The 17,213-nt window shown below is 42.0% G+C and overlaps 1 protein-coding gene and 1 pseudogene across 2 annotated transcripts in view; both read right to left on the bottom strand.

The window, feature by feature from the left end:
- C12H12orf56 (chromosome 12 C12orf56 homolog) overlaps positions 1 to 17,213 on the bottom strand; it is a 117,200-nt gene that overhangs the window by 51,876 nt on the left and 48,111 nt on the right. For both annotated transcript variants that reach the window (XM_016923103.4, XM_016923104.4), the window contains exon 3: positions 5,859 to 5,931. In XM_016923103.4, coding sequence (XP_016778592.1) covers positions 5,859 to 5,931 — 73 coding nt within the window. The remainder of the gene's footprint in view (positions 1 to 5,858; positions 5,932 to 17,213) is intronic.
- LOC745048 (V-type proton ATPase subunit E 1-like) lies at positions 12,812 to 13,707 on the bottom strand (annotated as a pseudogene).

Genomic DNA, 17,213 nt, shown 5'->3' with positions numbered 1-17,213 from the left:
AATAAACATGGACTTTTGCCATTATTCCAGGTCAGCTTTATTTCCACACCCCAGAAGAACTAGGCTAAGTCCTCACATTGCCCAGTCAGCATGTGTTAGTGTAGACTAATCTCAAAGCAGTAACACCACATTAAGCAGCAGCAGTGGAGCTGGGCATGCCTGTAATCCCAGCTACCTAGGAGGTCGAGGCTTTAGTGAGCCATAATCACACCACTGTACTTGGCCCAGGCAACAGAGCAAGACCCTGTCTAAAAAAAAAAAAAAAAAAAAGAAAAGAAAAGAAGAAGAAGAAGAAGAAAAGAAGCAGCAGCAATGAGTGTCCCAGATTCTAACTTTCTGATAAGTAAATTCAAGCCCCTACAGTCTATTTAACTTTACACAGAAGGACTACTGGGGGAAAATGAGATCTCATATTCAATTGACTTCTCTAAAAGTGTGTGGTTTTATCTTTTTGTAAAAGGCAGAATAGTACACATACATGAATCTTTGATAATCTAGGTCCTTCTGAGCTTTGGGATTATCTTCATTAATATAGAGTGGAACTGAAATTGACAAGTTGGCCTGAAACATCAGGCTCCCAAAGGCAGAAGCCAAAAGAAGGGGAGACTTGAGTGCCCCAACTCCCTAGCATCTCCAATAGTCTTCCCCTGAGTGAGCCACCACAAATAAATATCTATGCCACATAAAAACAATGTATCTGTGCCTGCTAAGGAAAAAAGAATTTCAATCTACCCCACATAAACATACAGTCTAGGTAAATGAATTCCCTAATCTCCCCTATTGCTGCCCCAAAGATCTTTTTTATAGAAATTCCAGGACCATCACTGACTCCAGGAAGGATCTAACACCAGTCCAAATCCTCTTCTATATATATGGGTATAAACCTAAAATTCTACTAGTTTTTTTCTGCCTCTAGCCAAGATGGAGTAATAGGGACCATGTATACCCTTCTACCTGAAACAACCAAAAATTGGACAAAATATATGCAAAAATAGATTTCAAGACACTAGACACCAGGCAATAAAAGACAATGAGCCCTGGTAGATGGGAAATAATCAAGGTGAGACCTAATGATTGTCCCAGTTTACTGCCTTGAAAAAGTCTCCAGGGCACAGGGTAGAGAGGAGGGGGGTGGTACATACTGATTGTGGTAATGGTTTCATGGGGAGATATATATGATAAAACATACATGCACAGTTTATTGTGTGTCAATCATACCTCAGTAAAGCTGTTACAACAAAATTCTACAAATAGAACTTCTTTCCTGGAGCTGCTGGCTTTCACGCCTGCTAAAATGGAAATCCCACCAAAGGAATAACCATTTTAAATCTGTATCATTAAATTATCACAATGTTCTGGGCACAGTGGCTCACGCCTATAATCCCAGTACTTGGGACCACCGCCAGCCGAGGTGAGTGGATTACAAGACTGGGAGTTCGAGACCAGCCTGACAAACATGGTGAAACCCTGTCCCTACTAAAAATACAAAAAAATTAGCTGGGTGTGGTGGCGGGTACCTGCAATCTCAGTTACTCAGGAGGCTAAGGCAGAAGAATCACTTAGGGAACCCAGGAGGCGGAGGTTGCAGTGAGCCAAGATTGAGCCACTGCATTCCAGCCTGGGCGACGGAGCTAGACTCTGTCTCAAAAAAAAAAAAGAAAGAAAGAAATTATCACAATGTGGTATCAGTAAAAACCCAAACATAAAATTTACAGGAAGAACAAGGATACTTGCTAGGTGGTATGGTTTGAATATTTGTCCCCTCCAAAACTTACATTGAAATTTAATCCCCAGTATGGCAGTATTGAGAGGTGAGACCTTTAAGAGGTGACTGGGTAGTGAGGGCTCTGCCCTCATAAATGGATTAATCAATTCATGGATAAGTGGGTTAATATGTTAATGTGTTATCATGGGAATGGAACTGGCTTTATAAGAAGAGGAAGACAGACTTGAGCTTGCATGCCCAGTCCTCTTGCCATGTGATGTCCTGCACAGCCTAGGAACTCCGCTGAGTGTCCCCACCAGCAAGAACGCTCTCAGCAGATACAACTCCTTGACCTTGGCCTTCTCAGCCTCCATAACTATAAGAAATACATTTTTTTTCCTTATAAATTAGCCAGTTTCAGGTATTCTGTGATATGCAACAGAAAACAGACTGAGATACCAGGGAAGGCTAGAGAGAGGACAGCACAGAGAAGGGAGAAAGAGCACAGAATGGGAGAAATGGAAACAAATCTTGACCATTTGACAAGTGTGTTGAGAGCTGGAAGTAGCCAGGGTAGTTCCATGACAATGCATGGTAACCATGGCTCATATTTACCTATGTAACAAATCTGCACGTCCTGCATATGTATCTCAGAACTTAACATAAATAAAATAAAATTTTTAAAAAAGAAAATGTGTAGTGGTGTTTCTTAGTTGCCACAATAAATGGGGAGCATTATTGGCACTTAGTGGACAAAAGCCAGGGAAGATGAAGTTTCACAATGTGTGGCCCCATTCTGCACAAGTACAAATGGTACCACACAAATGCCAGTAGCACCCCTTGAGAAATCTGGTGAAAGGAATTTAGCTACACAGGCTGTTGGTTCCTTCTCCAATGCCAGCATTTTAAAGGGGTCTCAATGCGCATTTTAAGCTATGGTTTGCCATGCTAAATAGAACACATTAGACAATTCTATCTTAGTTTTTTTGATGTTTGGCTTCAAATGTAATCAAAACCTCCAAAGCCTTGAGAACTCTGACAGGAACACATGAACTCCTTAACCTTGAACTTACTTAAGCACCTTTAAGAATATTAGGTACTGCAGCCACTGTCCAACAATTTTCTTATCCAGAATAATTGGCCCTAAGGTTAAAATTCTACAAAGCAAGTTGGTAATGTGTTTAGGAAAAATAAACTTCCTAAGCCTTTTTTTTTTTTTTTGGCAAGAAAGAAAGTTATAATAATAATGAAATTTAGGTTTGGAAGAGACCTCATAGGTCCTCTTGTTCAAACTGTGAGAGAGGGTGAGAATGACAGAAAGTGCAGTGAGAAAAGTCCCCTCCCCAGCAAGCTAAGCAACACAGCATGGGCCACCATGGGTTTGTGAATATCCCCAGTTAGGATTTCACTTTTTCTGAACAGCATTTTGCAATGCTTTTCTAATCTGGATATTTCCCCTTGCTATGACCTGTCTTTCTAGGATCCAATTTTTATTAATTTTCCCTATGCCTCTATATCCCTTGAGTGGCAGCTCCCAGAATCCTACACTCCCCTCTTCCTTCTAATATCTAAATAGAGAAAGTGTGTAACAGTATCACACTTTGGCCAGACACAGTGGCTCATGCCTGTAATCCAAGCACTTTGGGAGGCCGAGGCAGACAAATCATGAGGTCAGGAGTTCGAGACCTGCCTGGCCAACATGGTGAAACTCCATCTCTACTTAAAATACAAAAAATTAGCTGGGCATGGTGGCGGGCACCTGTAATCCCAGCTACTCGGGAGACTGAGGCAGGAGAATCACTTGAACCCAGCAGGCGGAGGTTGCAGTGAGCCAAAATCGAGCCACTGCACTCCAGCCTGGGCGACAGTGCAGGACTCCACCTCAAAAAAAAAAAAAAAAAAAAAAAAAAAAAAATATATATATATATATATAGTATCACACTTTAACTTATGCAACTTAAGAAACAACTTTTTTTTTTTGTCCAGGTGCAGTGGCTCACGACTGTAATCTCAACACTGGGTGGCTGAGGTGAGCAGATCACTTGAGGTCAAGAGTTTGAGATCAGCCCGGTCAACATGGCAAAACCCCATCTCTACTAAAAATACAAAAAATTAGACAGGGGTGGTGGTGGGCACCTGTGATCCCAGCTACTCAGGAAGCTGAAGCAGGAAAGTCGCTTGAACCTGGGAGGCAGAGGTTGCAGTGAGCAGAGATCACACCACTGCACTCCAGCCTGGGTGACAGAGCGAGACTCAGTCTCAAAAAAAAAAAGAAACTCCTTTTTCTCCTTTTTAAATTTACCCAGACTTCTTTCCCTCCTTCCAGACTGAAATTTCAACTGTCACATGAACTTATACACCAGATAAGCCCACTAGAACCTCAAGCTTAACCTATTTAAACCAGTACTTGAGCGTGATCCCTTCTGACATCCTTATTTGTTTGAAGGGCATCGCTATTCAGTCACCCCAGCTGGAAACCACAGTAGTTTCTCTTTCCATCTCTCCTATTTCAATTAAATGTTAGTATTGTGGATTCTGCCTATGAAATATCTCTTCCATCCGTCCCTTTTTCTTTATTCTTGCTACCACTACCCCAGTTCACATTCTAATGACTTTCCACCAATCTCAGGTCTTTCCCTACTTCAATCCATTTTAAGCACAATCGTCGGATTATTTTTCTGTAGTAATGGTTTATTTATTTATTTATTTATTTATTTATTTATTTATTATTATTATACTTTAAGTTTTAGGGTACATGTGCATATTGTGCAGGTTAGTTACATATGTATACATGTGCCATGCTGGTGCGCTGCACCCACTAACTCGTCATCTAGCATTAGGTATATCTCCCAATGCTATCCCTCCCCCCTCCCCCCACCCCACAACAGTCCCCAGAGTGTGATGTTCCCCTTCCTGTGTCCATGTGATCTCATTGTTCAATTCCCACCTATGAGTGAGAATATGCGGTGTTTGGTTTTTTGTTCTTGCGATAGTTTACTGAGAATGATGATTTCCAATTTCATCCATGTCCCTACAAAGGACATGAACTCATCATTTTTTATGGCTGCATAGTATTCCATGGTGTATATGTGCCACATTTTCTAAATCCAGTCTATCATTGTTGGACATTTGGGTTGGTTCCAAGTCTTTGCTATCATGAATAATGCCGCAATAAACATACGTGTGCATGTGTCTTTATAGCAGCATGATTTATAGTCCTTTGGGTATATACCCAGTAATGGGACGGCTGAGTCAAATGGTATTTCCAGTTCTAGATCCCTGAGGAATTGCCACACTGACTTCCACAATGGTTGAACTAGTTTACAGTCCCACCAACAGTGTAAAAGTGTTCCTATTTCTCCACATCCTCTCCAGCACCTGTTGTAATGGTTTCTATATCATTCTCATGGTCAAAACTTTCCATGGTTTTTTCATATCCTGTGAAATGAAATGCAAAGTCTTCATCTGGACTTTTAAGACCCTCCAAAGTGTAGGATCCATTTCACTTTCAGGTCCTATTTTCAATCCCATGGGGCTAACTAACACATGTTCCATTTCTTTTCTGCCTGGATCTCCTCTCCCACTATTCCTCCAACTGCAGTGTCCCCATCTCCAGGCGCCCTATTCCTTTACCAACTGTCACCAGGCATCTTGACTTCTCCCCACAACTGAATATCATCTGTCCCCTCTTTAAATCTCTTTGAAAATTGCTCAGACTCATTCAGGACACTTAGCATGTGGACTGTGTATTTTCTTTATTTGTGCAAATGCTGTATATCTTGGTTAGAATCAGCTTCTCAAGGACAGGATTTATGAGTACTCATCTTTGTATCCATCATAGGGCCTAACATAGTGCCCTACGCAGAACCAGAGCTCAACAGATGTCTTTGAATTTAATTTTAATGAATTATTTATCTATATTGTGACATCTATATGTTCAGTAATATATAGAAAATTAGAAAAACTATACTATTTAACTGATTTGAATTGAGGAAAAGTTCTCTCAAAAATACCTTCTTCCTTATTGCCTATATAAGATTAATAGAACTCAGTCCAAAGCCATTAGTAGAGAAAAAAAAATAAGAAAAACAAGTTGCAATGTAAAAATGTTTTGGTTAGCAAGTTAAACACATACTCCAAACAACAATCTCACCTGAGAGGAGATTCATTCAGACTTCTGGACTCTTTGCTTCTCCAAAAGGCAAGGCCATTCTTTTCTTCCTTGACTTAAAAAAAAAAAAATAGTTATTTGGTCATTAATTAAATGATTTGATTGAGATTATGAAGAAGACCTAGTCTCATGTACTGATTAAATGACTGTTCATAAATCCTCACAAAAATTGTAAGTCCAAAATTGTAAGCTGGGTAGCATGATGGAGCAAAAAGAACTTTGACTTTGACATGAACATGTCCTCGGCCAAGCATGGTGGCTCACACCTGTAATCCCAACATTTTAGGAGGCTGAAGTGGGAGGATCACTTGAGCTCACAAGTTCAAGACCAACCAGGGCAACATAATGAGATGTCATCTCCACAAAAAATAGAAATATTAGCTGAGTGTGGTGGTGTGCATCTGTAGCCCCAGCTACCTGGGAGGCTGAGGATGGAGGATTGCTTGAGCCTAGGTGGTTGAGGATGCAGTGAGCTATGATCACACCACTGCACTCCAGCCTGGGTAACAGAGCAAGACTCTGTCTCAAAAATAAAAAATAAAAATAAAATTTAAAAAGTAGGGCCTTTTTGGAAGTGATTAAGTCGCTAGGGCTCTGCCCTCATAAATGGGATTAGTACCCTTATAAAAGGTTGACGGGAGTGCCCTAGTCCCACTGCCCCTCCCACTACGTGAGGACATAGGATTTGTTCCTCCTGCCATGTGAGCATGCAGCAAGAAGTTGCCATCTCTGAAGCAGAGGGCAGCCCTCACCAGACACTGAGTTTGCTGGTGACTAGATCTTGGACTTCCAGCCTCCAGAACTGTGAGAAACAAATTTCTGTTGTTTATAAATTACCTAGTCTAAGGTATTTTGTTATAGCAGCAGGTGCAGGATAAGACAGTGGTCTGCTGTTATTCTGTCTTTTCAGCCTCTCCCTTTTTTGAAGAATTGCTCTCTTCCTATAGTTACCATGAGGATTCTTATCCTTAAATTAAAAAAGAAGAAGAAGAAAAAAAAGACTTTGCTCCTTCCATGAAATGAATGATGCTTAAGTTTTAGTGCCCCTGGCCAGGTGCGGTGACTCACACTTGTAATTACAGCACTCTGGGAGGCTGAAGCAGATGGATCACTGGAGGCCAGGAGTTCGAGACCAGCCTGGCCAACATGGTGAAACCCAGTTTCTACTAAAAACACAAAAATAGCTAGGCGTGGTAGTGTGGGCCTGTAGTCCCAGCTACTCGGGAGGCTGAGGCAGGAGAATCTCTTGAACTAGGAGGCAGAGTTTGCAGTGACCCAAGATTGTACCACTGCACTTCAGCCTGGGTGAAAGAGGGAGACTCCATCTCAAAAAAAAAAAAAAAAAAGTTTCAGCCCCCCTCAGTGCATGGGTTCCTTCCAAAGTCTTAGGAGAGACCCTAAAAATGTGTTCACATGGCCAAATGTTTTTATAAGAATTGCAAAGAGAATAATCCACCTCTTCAACCACAATAATTTAAGAGCACAGGCTCTTCTTCGCACTTCAATTTTTCTTCTGTCTCACTTCCTCTCTTGAGAGTGGCTGTAGGCACTTTGTGTTTGTGATTTCTTCTGTCCTGATTTCTTTGGAGTGCTGCGGGCATTGTATTTGTACAGTGTAAAACAGACGTCTTAGTTATTTCAAGGGGGGCTCTCCAAATTGTATGAGTTTCAGTCCCCATAAAACCTAGATCCGCTCCTGCCCTAGCCATAGCTGATGGGTCTAGAGGTGGACTGCTGACCCAGTCTGGGCCAATCAATGTCTTGCCCTGGATTTGTGACATTTGTTCTTGAGAGACAGGGCTAGAAGTCTTTGGAGCTAGCTGGACCCTAGGAGGAGGTCCTGGCCAAGCGGCTTAGGCCCCAGAACAGGCACCTGGGCTCCTGGTCTTTCACTATTTGGCTCTTTTGCTTCCCTTTTGATTCCCTAGGAGACTCCAAAATCTTCCAACAAATTCCCCTTGACATTAAGATAGGCAGAATCAATTTTTTCTATTTGGAATTTAAGAAACTTTAAGACCCCAATCATCACAATCACTTGTAAAAGTAGGCATTTCACAAATAATGGTACTAAATGTGATGCAAATAATGCCTTTGTATATTGCTGGAATTAGGTGGAAGCACTTATGACTCATCAATCAGACAGGTTTGAGCCCATCTCCTGCTTCAGATCACAGATTACAGAATGTCTAGGAGGTAAACCACTTGGTCCTGGTGATACAGCAATACCAACCCAAGGAGCAAGCAGCTTGGAAGAAAACAGGAAATATAGAGCACATCACTGCTGGCATGCTGGAAAGGAGGACGAGATTACCGAGGCTTATTTGTCAGGATGTTAGTGTTACTTGCACAATCATCCTGTAACAGTTTTAAGTTGTCTGTTAAACCTCATTCCATCCAAATTCACTAACCAAACTTGAATTCTCTCTTTTTTGTGCGAGGTCATTAAAAAGTTGGAAAAGAAAACAACTTTAATGTTCACGTCCCTGCCTCTTCCTATGTTAGCTTTATTTTATTTATTTTTAATTTTTTTTTATTTTTTTGAGAAGAGTCTCACTCTGTCGCCCAGGCTGGAGTGCAGTGGCACAATCTCGGCTCACTGCAGCCTCCGCCTCCCGGGCACAAGCAATCCTCCCACCTCAGCCTCCTGAGTAGCTGGGATTACAGGCGCTTGCCACCATGCCCAGCTAATTTTTGTATTTTTAGTAGAGACGGGGTTTCACCACTTTGGCCACCTTGGCCTCCCAACCTGCCGGGATTCCAGGTGTGAGCCACCATGCCCAGCCTATGTTAGCTTTAAATTTCACTTTGTAATAATGGTCTGGAGAATCAGGATCATCTGTGCTCTCCACTCAGAAATAAAGTACAGTTCAATCTGTTTCTGCACTTGGTGGAAAGTCTGGTCTCCTGGACACCAAGGACCAGAGTCTGGCAGGTGTAAGGCAATAATGACAAAAGAGCCTGAGTGCAGTGTCATCTGCTGCTGTATTCTCTAGTGTGCATGTAGCAGTTGACATGCTTCTTCAGTGGCTTGGATATGAATTCCTTCAGTCATTTAGCACAATGTATATCTGATGGAATGCTTGGTAGTACGGGCCAGCTGAAGAACATTTTTAGAAGGGACACTACAAAAATAATACATCTGCTTTCTCTATTGCAAGGGGTTCAGTTATATTCATAAAGTCCCATTCCTGTGGGGAAGATGGTCAGGCTTCCATATGTAAAAACTATCCATGAAACCTGAGAGACTCATCAGTTTCTTGTGCTTTTACTTTTGCCCCATATCATTGGTTTTAGAAAATATCTAGGTTTTACGTTTATTTTTAAAAATTACACACACACACATACAGTTGTCCCTCAGTATCCATGGAAAATCAGTTCTAGGATCTCCCTTGGAAACCAAAATCTGAGTATGCTCAAGTGCCTGATAGAAAATAGTATAGTATTTTCATATAAGCTATGCATACCCTCCCATATACTTTAAATAATCTCTAGGTTATTTATAATACTAACTATAACAACAAATGTCATGTAAATAGTTATACTGTATTGTTTAGGGAATAACGACAAGAAAAAAGTCTGTACGTGTACAGCACAGATTCAATTTTTTTTTAGTATGATTTCAATCTTCTGTTGGCTGAATCTATGAATGTGGAGCTCACGACTATAGAGAGCCAATATTCACTGCAGCTCTAGAATAACAGAAAAGACCTTAAAGGCTTTTGTCGTATTACTAAACTTTGGTTCAGTTTAGATTTCATTAAACTATGTTTCAATCTAGTTGGGGATTCGTCTATTTAATTTTATGCCAATATTTCAAAATATACCACTAAAGCCTGTAAGGTCTTTTCTGTTTTTCTAGAGCTGCAGTGAATATTTGAAAACACTAGTTACCTGTGTCTATTTAAATGTAAACTTAAATTCAGTTATGCAGCAGCACTAGCCACATTTGAAAAGCCCAATGGCCACAGGTAGCCAATGGCTACTGTATTAGACATGATTAGACAAGATATAGAACATCTCCATCATTGCCAAAAGTTCTGTTGGGTAATGCTGTTCTAGAATGTACCTGAAACTGAAACTAAGTGGTTAATAACCCAATCCATTCAAGAGTTTTGTGGCCAGGCATGGTGGCTTATGCCTATAATCCCAGCACTTTGGGAGGCCGAGGTGGGCGGATCACCTGAAGTCAGGAGTTCGTGACCAGCCTGGCCAACATAGAGAAACCGCATCTCTACTAAAACACAAAAATTAGCCAGGTATGGTGGCAGGCGTCTGTAATCCCAGCTACTTGGGAGGCTGAGGCAGGGAGAATTGCTTGAACCTGGGAGGCAGAGGTTGCTATGAGCCAAGATCACACCACTGCACTCCAGCCTGGGTGACAGAGTGAGACTTCATCTCAAAAAAAAGAGCTTTTGCTACTAATACAGTTCAATCCTGTCACTCTGTTCCCATCTGCATTGTTCATTTAGAGTTTAATAACCATCCTCTTTCATCTAAATGTAAAAAGTACAATTCAGATATGGCATGTTGCATCACACCTGTAATCCAAGCACTTCACGAGGCTGAGGCAGGAGGATTGCTCGAGGCCAGAAGTTTGAGATCAGCCTTGGCAATTCAAAGTGCTAATTGTGACCCATGTAAGAACATATGTATACTAAAAAGAAAAGCATCTTTTCCTCTATATATTCAAAAAAGTTGGGTCTAATTAGGAATCCTGTTAAAAATGTGATAATTTAAACTAAGTGTTTTTACTAGAAATGATTTCCAGTGTTGAGCTTGCTTTGTTCAGATGACCGAGTTGATTGGACCATGGGCACCTGTATCACATGACAAAAATATCCCCTAGGCTTTTTTACCCAAGAGGTTTGGAGTTAGTCCTAATAATTACCTTTATTTAAGTGCTCAGCAGTTATTGTGTGCTGCTGCTCTATGCATGACGTCATCATTATTAACATATTAAAGATTCTAGCAATGACTATTGTCAAATAGATGGTCGAGTAGGTTTGGGCCTGTCTCTTGCTTTAGGACACATATTGCAGAATGTCTCTGAGGTGAACCACTGGGGCCCTAGATATATAGCAATACCTGACTCAGGGAACAAGCAGCTGGAAGAACAGAAAACATACAGAATTACTGTTGGCATAATGGAAAAGGGGAGTGTTTTCTATCTTGTAATGTAGCTGGGGCTCCTTGTGACAGTGGCAGTTTTGTGTTGTCAAAAGCCCCCACGCCCAAGTGTCAGATGGTACTTTTGGGAATGAAAGTAGAGAGCAGGTGGGGGCAAGTGTTATTCTATGAATAGCCCTGCACATCAGCACAGGACAAACTCTTCACTAATTTTAATATCACTTGCAAAGTTTCTAGGAATTTAAATGTCATCAAACTTCGATCTGTTTTACTACATTATTTTCGTATGTGTTTTTATTTTCCTATACACGTTGAAGGAAAAAAAAAGCCAAGAATAATTATGCTTGTGGACAAGGATAAATATGCATTTAAGGCAACCAACACCAATTAGATACCCTAATTAGTGTGACAGGAGACCTGGTGAGCAACCAGGGATTTGATAAACCTGCCAATTACAACTTCTACAAACAGTTTCCATGCCACAGTGTGTCAGCATGGAAAGGTGCTCATCCATGAAAGTGTCAAAGCACCACACAGTTTTCTCACACATTGTAGCTCTGAGTCCGACTTGGAATAAAGTCTAGTGGACAATGAATGGGCTGAATGTGCTGGCCTAGCTACACAAGCTGGATGCCAGAAGTAGAAGGGCCTATCCAGCTCCTCGGACCTTCATCCTTCCCTTCTACCTCTATGCTAAAGATTCAATCTTAAGGGCCGACTTCATTAAGTCAGCCACCCCAGCTGTGTACCCTGCCCTGTCCACCTTATTTCATGTAATACAACAACTCTGTGAAGCTAGTGATGGAGATGAGGAAACTGAGACTCATAAAGGTTAAGTGACTTGCTTAAGGTCACACATCCAGGAAATGTGAGAAACAGGATTCAAACCTGGGCTTAGTGAAATGCAAAGTCCATGTTCTTTTTCTGTGCTTTTCACCAACTCTCAATTACAGGGACAGATACCTTAAAAAGGCTCATATATCAACATATCTATATAGATATAGATATACAGATATGTCTGAGTTGTTTTTGCTCACTTCAGACACCAAGTGTGTAATTTTTTTTCTCTTTCACCCAAAGCCGATTCTCTGATTCTCTAGTTACCAACTGGGAGTACTACAATTCAATTCCATTCTGCCATTCACTACTTGGCAGTAGCACAGACCCCACAGGTTAAGGGCTCAGTCCCACAAGACTGCCCTAACTTCAGATGCCAGTTGCAACTCCCAGGTTTCCACCTGTATTTCTGACCAACCAGCTATAAATCAGGAGCTCCCCATGAAGTGAACCAGAACATGCCACCCAAAATATACCACTTTGGCATATTGGTTATTTTAACCTGAAGGTGCTTGAGAGACAGCAGATGTAGGAAGGGCTCTCTGATCTACACCTATCTACCTTAAAACGGGACATAGACCAGGCACAGTGGCTCATGCCTGTAATCCCAGCACTTTGGAAGGCTGAGGCAGGTGGATCATTTGAGGCCAGCAGTTTGAGACCAGCCTGGCCAACATGGCAAAAACCCAACTCTACTAAAAATACAAAAATTAGTCACGTGTGGTAGTGCATGCCTGTAATCCCAGCTGCTCAGGAGGCTGAGGCACAAGAATCACTTGAACCTGAGGGGTGGAGGTTGCAGTGAGCTGAGATCACACCACTGCACTCCAGCCTGGGTGACAGAGCAAAATTCTGTCAAAAAAAAAAACAAAAAACAAAACAAAACAAAAAACACCAGGACATAAATTTCCCATGAGAAAGGCAACCTCTTTATACCAGGAAGAGGAGAACATTCTTTTTTCTTTTACTTTTAGATGAACCGGAGGTGAGTCCTGATCATATTACATGAAGCTTTCCACCATTGTGAACAATTAGGCAAGGCATTAGTGACAGAGGGGCATCACTGATAAATACAGAGCAATACTGGGGCAGTAAAGAGGAAGCTACAGAGACATTTGTGTTTCTTCAAATATCAGAAGCTTCCACCTCACAGCAGGAGAGCTGAGGACAAGCTCCACCTCCCGAAGGCTTAGTCCAAAAACTTCCTGTTGGCATTTGCCCTGAACAAGCCCCCCCGACTTCTGGCATCATCTGCTGGACTATGAGATCCAGCTGGCTTTCCAGGGTATTGGAAACCTTTATGTTATGATCCCCATTATATATCTCAACTCCACCAGCTATGTCCTCTGGCAGGTAGACATAGCTGGGGGAGTTGAGATATATAATGGGGACCTCGTGGTCAATTTGGACATCAACATCGTTTTTGGTGGCAATTTTGTACATAGGGATTTCCTTTTGCACCGCAGACTTTACCAGAGGGAAATCTTATTTCCTGCAACAAACAATCATTCAGGGCTCCAGCAACTGGTACAAACCTGTGATAAGGTCATCTCTCACTCTGAGGACTTTGAGTCTTGCTTGATTCATCAAATTGGACATCTGAATTTTCTTCTGCTGCTCAATCTGTTTCTCTTTCTTCTCATAATATTCCATAATCTTTAGTCTTTGGGTTTGCACAAACTGACCTTTCTCTATGTTGAACTCTTCTTCTGCCTTTGCATCTATTCCTTTTGCTTTCTCATTGGCTTCTTGTTCAATGAAAGCCATCATATGCTTTATCTGCTTTTGCATGTCAGCATTGCTGAGAGCCATGGTGAGAGCAAAGCTAGGCTGGTGAGCAGCAGGCTCAAGTTTAGGTTTGAAGGGTGAGGTGGGAGGAATGGGCAGAGGAAACCCCTGTGCAGACCTTGGTTTCCTTTACTTTTTGAGAACATTTTTATCAATAGAGGTGAGGCATGGACACTGAGATGAATCTGTACAAATACTAAAATAAATCTTATCTTCCATTAATTTTCACCATATATTTCCTAGTCATTTTCCCACAGTTCACTATGCGTAGCCTAAGCCCCTTTGCCTTGTCTTGTCACAACTCTACAATTTATCATTCTTTGTTAACATGGTATATAAGCACTCAGGCCTGTCAGCTTCTTTGGGTCTTCATTTCTCTTCTATGAAGTTTCCCCTGCCATGTAAAAATGTTAACGTCAAATAAAATGTGTATCCTTATCTCCTGTTAACCTGCCTTTTCTCAGCTTAATCCTCAGGAACAGCCACAAAACCTAAGAAGGTAGGGGAAAAGTCTTTCCTCCCCTTTACCACAAGCATCTCCTCAGGTTTAATAATTTGCAAGAACAGCTCACAGAACTCAGGAAAGTGCTTCATTTCCTATTACCAGTTTATTATAAAGGATTATATTCAGCAATAGCCAAGTGGAAGAGATGCATTGAGCAGGGTATCAGGGGAGGGGTGCAAAGCCTCCATGCCCTCTCCTGGTGCACCACTGTCCCAAGAACTTGATGTGGTCACCAACTTGGGAGCTCTCTAAACCCCGTCATTTCAGGGTTTTTAAAAGTTTTTATTTGTTTGTTTGTTTGTTTTTCAGACAGGGTCTTTCTCTGTCACCCAGACTTCAGTGCAGTGGTGCGATCATGGCTCAGTATAGCCTCAACCTCCCAGGCTCAAGTGACTCTCCCACCTCAGCCTCCTGAGTAGCTGGGACTACAGGCGTGCACCACCACACCCAGCTACTTTTTGTGTTTTTTGAAGAGACAGGGTTTTGCCATGTTTCCCAGGCTGGTCTCAAACTCCTGCCTTAAGCAATTGTCCCAACTTAGCCTCTCAAAGTGCTGGAATTACAAGTGTGAGCCACCATGTCTGTATTAGTCAGTGTTCTCTAGAGGGACAGAATTAATGGAATAAATATATAGAGCCCAATGTGTCCAGGTGGATATGATAACTTCCAGTTATATATATATGATAACTTCCATATATTTATATATATGGACGTTTATACAGAATGGGTAGAGAACTCCCATATATATATGGGAGTTTATTAAGTATTAACTCAAACGATCACAAGGTCCCACAATAGGCTGTCTACAGGCTGAAGAACAAGGAGAGCCAGTCCAAGTTCCAAAACTGAAGAACTTGGAGTCTAATGTTTGAGGGAAGGAAGCATCCAGCACAGGAGAAAGATGTAGGTTGGGAAGCTAGACCGGTCTCTGTTTTCACATTTTTCTGCCTGCTTATATTCTAGCTGTGCTGGCAGATGATAAGATTGTGCCCACCCAGAATAAGGGTGGGTTTGCCTTCCCCAGCCCACTGACTCAAATGTTAATTTCCTCTGGCAACACCCTCACAGATACACCCAGGATCAATACTTTCTGTCCTTCAATCCAATGAAGTGGACACTCAGTATTAACCATCACAAGTCCACTCCTTGTCAACTTAAACCCATATACATCCCCTGAGATCATACATAATCTTCAAATAAAGACAATAATAAGGTCATAATTATGCCTAGCATAATACAACTATCCTTTGTACAACCAGAAATGCAACAATCCCCAACCCAAATACTATTCCATAAAGTTAACAATATTTAAATGCTGGTGTAAAGTCAATAAATCTTATGTCACATGCTAAAGGAAAAAGGAAATAAAATGAAGATATTTTCTTAGTACAAGTGTATACATGCACAAACATGTTTTTAACTAAAGAAGGAGGAAATACTCATGACAATTACAGTCCTTGTTTCTGCAGCTGGTCACGTCGTCATAGCTGGTATTGATGACTACCTTCTTCTACTACCCATTCTGTATTATTTTTGCCTTCAGCAAGCACCTCAGCAGGTCATGGTTTTTTTCCTGGTGGAGTGACCCAAACCTTCATTCATGAAGGGTCTGGGTCATTTGTAGTCCTGCCTGAACTGGGCTGTTGTAGTTTCTCACTGACTTTAATCAAAGGGCATAGTAACACTAAGAGACACCCTAATGGATCTCCTGTATTCCATGCATACTCTTTCTTAATTCCATTGTGGAGTAGTAGATTGATTTCATCTTGATAGTCTGGGTCAATCACCCCAGCCAACACTGTAGCTACCTTCTTGGCCTGTTGACTTAAAGGTAGGAGGAGCCCAATGTGTCCAGGTGGATATGATAACTTCCAGTTTAATGAAATCGTTGTTGTGTCTCCTGGTGGCAGCATTCCTCCCTCTGGAACTGAGACCTCTAGGCTAGCAGAATGTAATGTCATGGGAACAGGAAGCAAAAATTTTGCTAGTGGATCTCTAGGGGTGATGGTGAGTGGTGCCACTTCCACTTCCACCCCTTGATTCCTGGACCCATGAATCCTGGCTATGGGAGAAACAGCACCATATTGGATGCTGATTCAGAGCATACATGGCCTTCTGGAGACCTCTGCCCCAGCTCTGCGAAGTATTGTCACCTAGTTGGCCTTGTAATTGTAACTTCAAAAGGCCATCCCACCATTCTATCAATCCAGCTGCTTCAGGATGATGAGGAACATGGTAAGACCAGTGAATTCCATGAGCATGAGCCCACATCGCACTTCTTTAGCCGTAAAGTGAGTGCCTTGGTCAGAGGCAATGCTGTGTGGAATACCATGACGGTGGGTAAGGCATTCCGTGAGTCCACAGATGGTAGTCTTGGCAGAAGCATTGAGTGCAGGATAGGCAAACCCATATCCTGAGTAAGTGTCTATTCCGATGAGGACAAACCTCTGCCCTTTCCATGATGGAAAAGGCCTAATATAATCAACCTGCCACCAGGTAGCTGGCTGATCACCCCGAGGAATGGTGCCATATTGAGGGCTCAGTGTTGGTCTCTTCTGCTGGCAAATTGGGCACTCAGCAGTAGTCATAGCAAGATCAGCTTTGGTGAGTGGAAGTCCATGTTGCTGAGCCCATGCATAACCTCCATCCCTGCCACTATGGCCACTTTGTTCATGGGCCCATTGGGTGATGACAGGGTTGGCTGGGGAAAGAGGCTTAATGGTGTCCACAGAACGGGTCATCCTATCCACTTGATTATCAAAATCCTCCTTTGCTGAGGCCACCCGTTGGTGAGCACTCACATGGGATACAAATATCTTCCCAGTTTTTGACCACACAAAGAAGTCCATCCACATACCTCTTCCCCAGATTTCTTTGTCACCAATTTTCCAATAATGCTTCTTCTGGAAGCTTCTTCTGGCAGTCCCTGACCATCCACCAAACCATTGGCTACAGCCCATGAATCAGTATGCAATCGTACATCTGGCCATTTCTCCTTCCATGCAAAGTGCACATCCAGGCGCACTGCTCGAAGTTCTGCCCAATGGGAAGATTTCCCTTCACCACTGTGCTTCAGGGTT

This window comes from Pan troglodytes, chromosome 10 (assembly GCF_028858775.2).
Source record: "Pan troglodytes isolate AG18354 chromosome 10, NHGRI_mPanTro3-v2.0_pri, whole genome shotgun sequence".
Taxonomy (NCBI): Eukaryota; Metazoa; Chordata; class Mammalia; order Primates; family Hominidae; genus Pan; species Pan troglodytes.
This window is presented reverse-complemented; position numbering and strand designations above follow the sequence as displayed.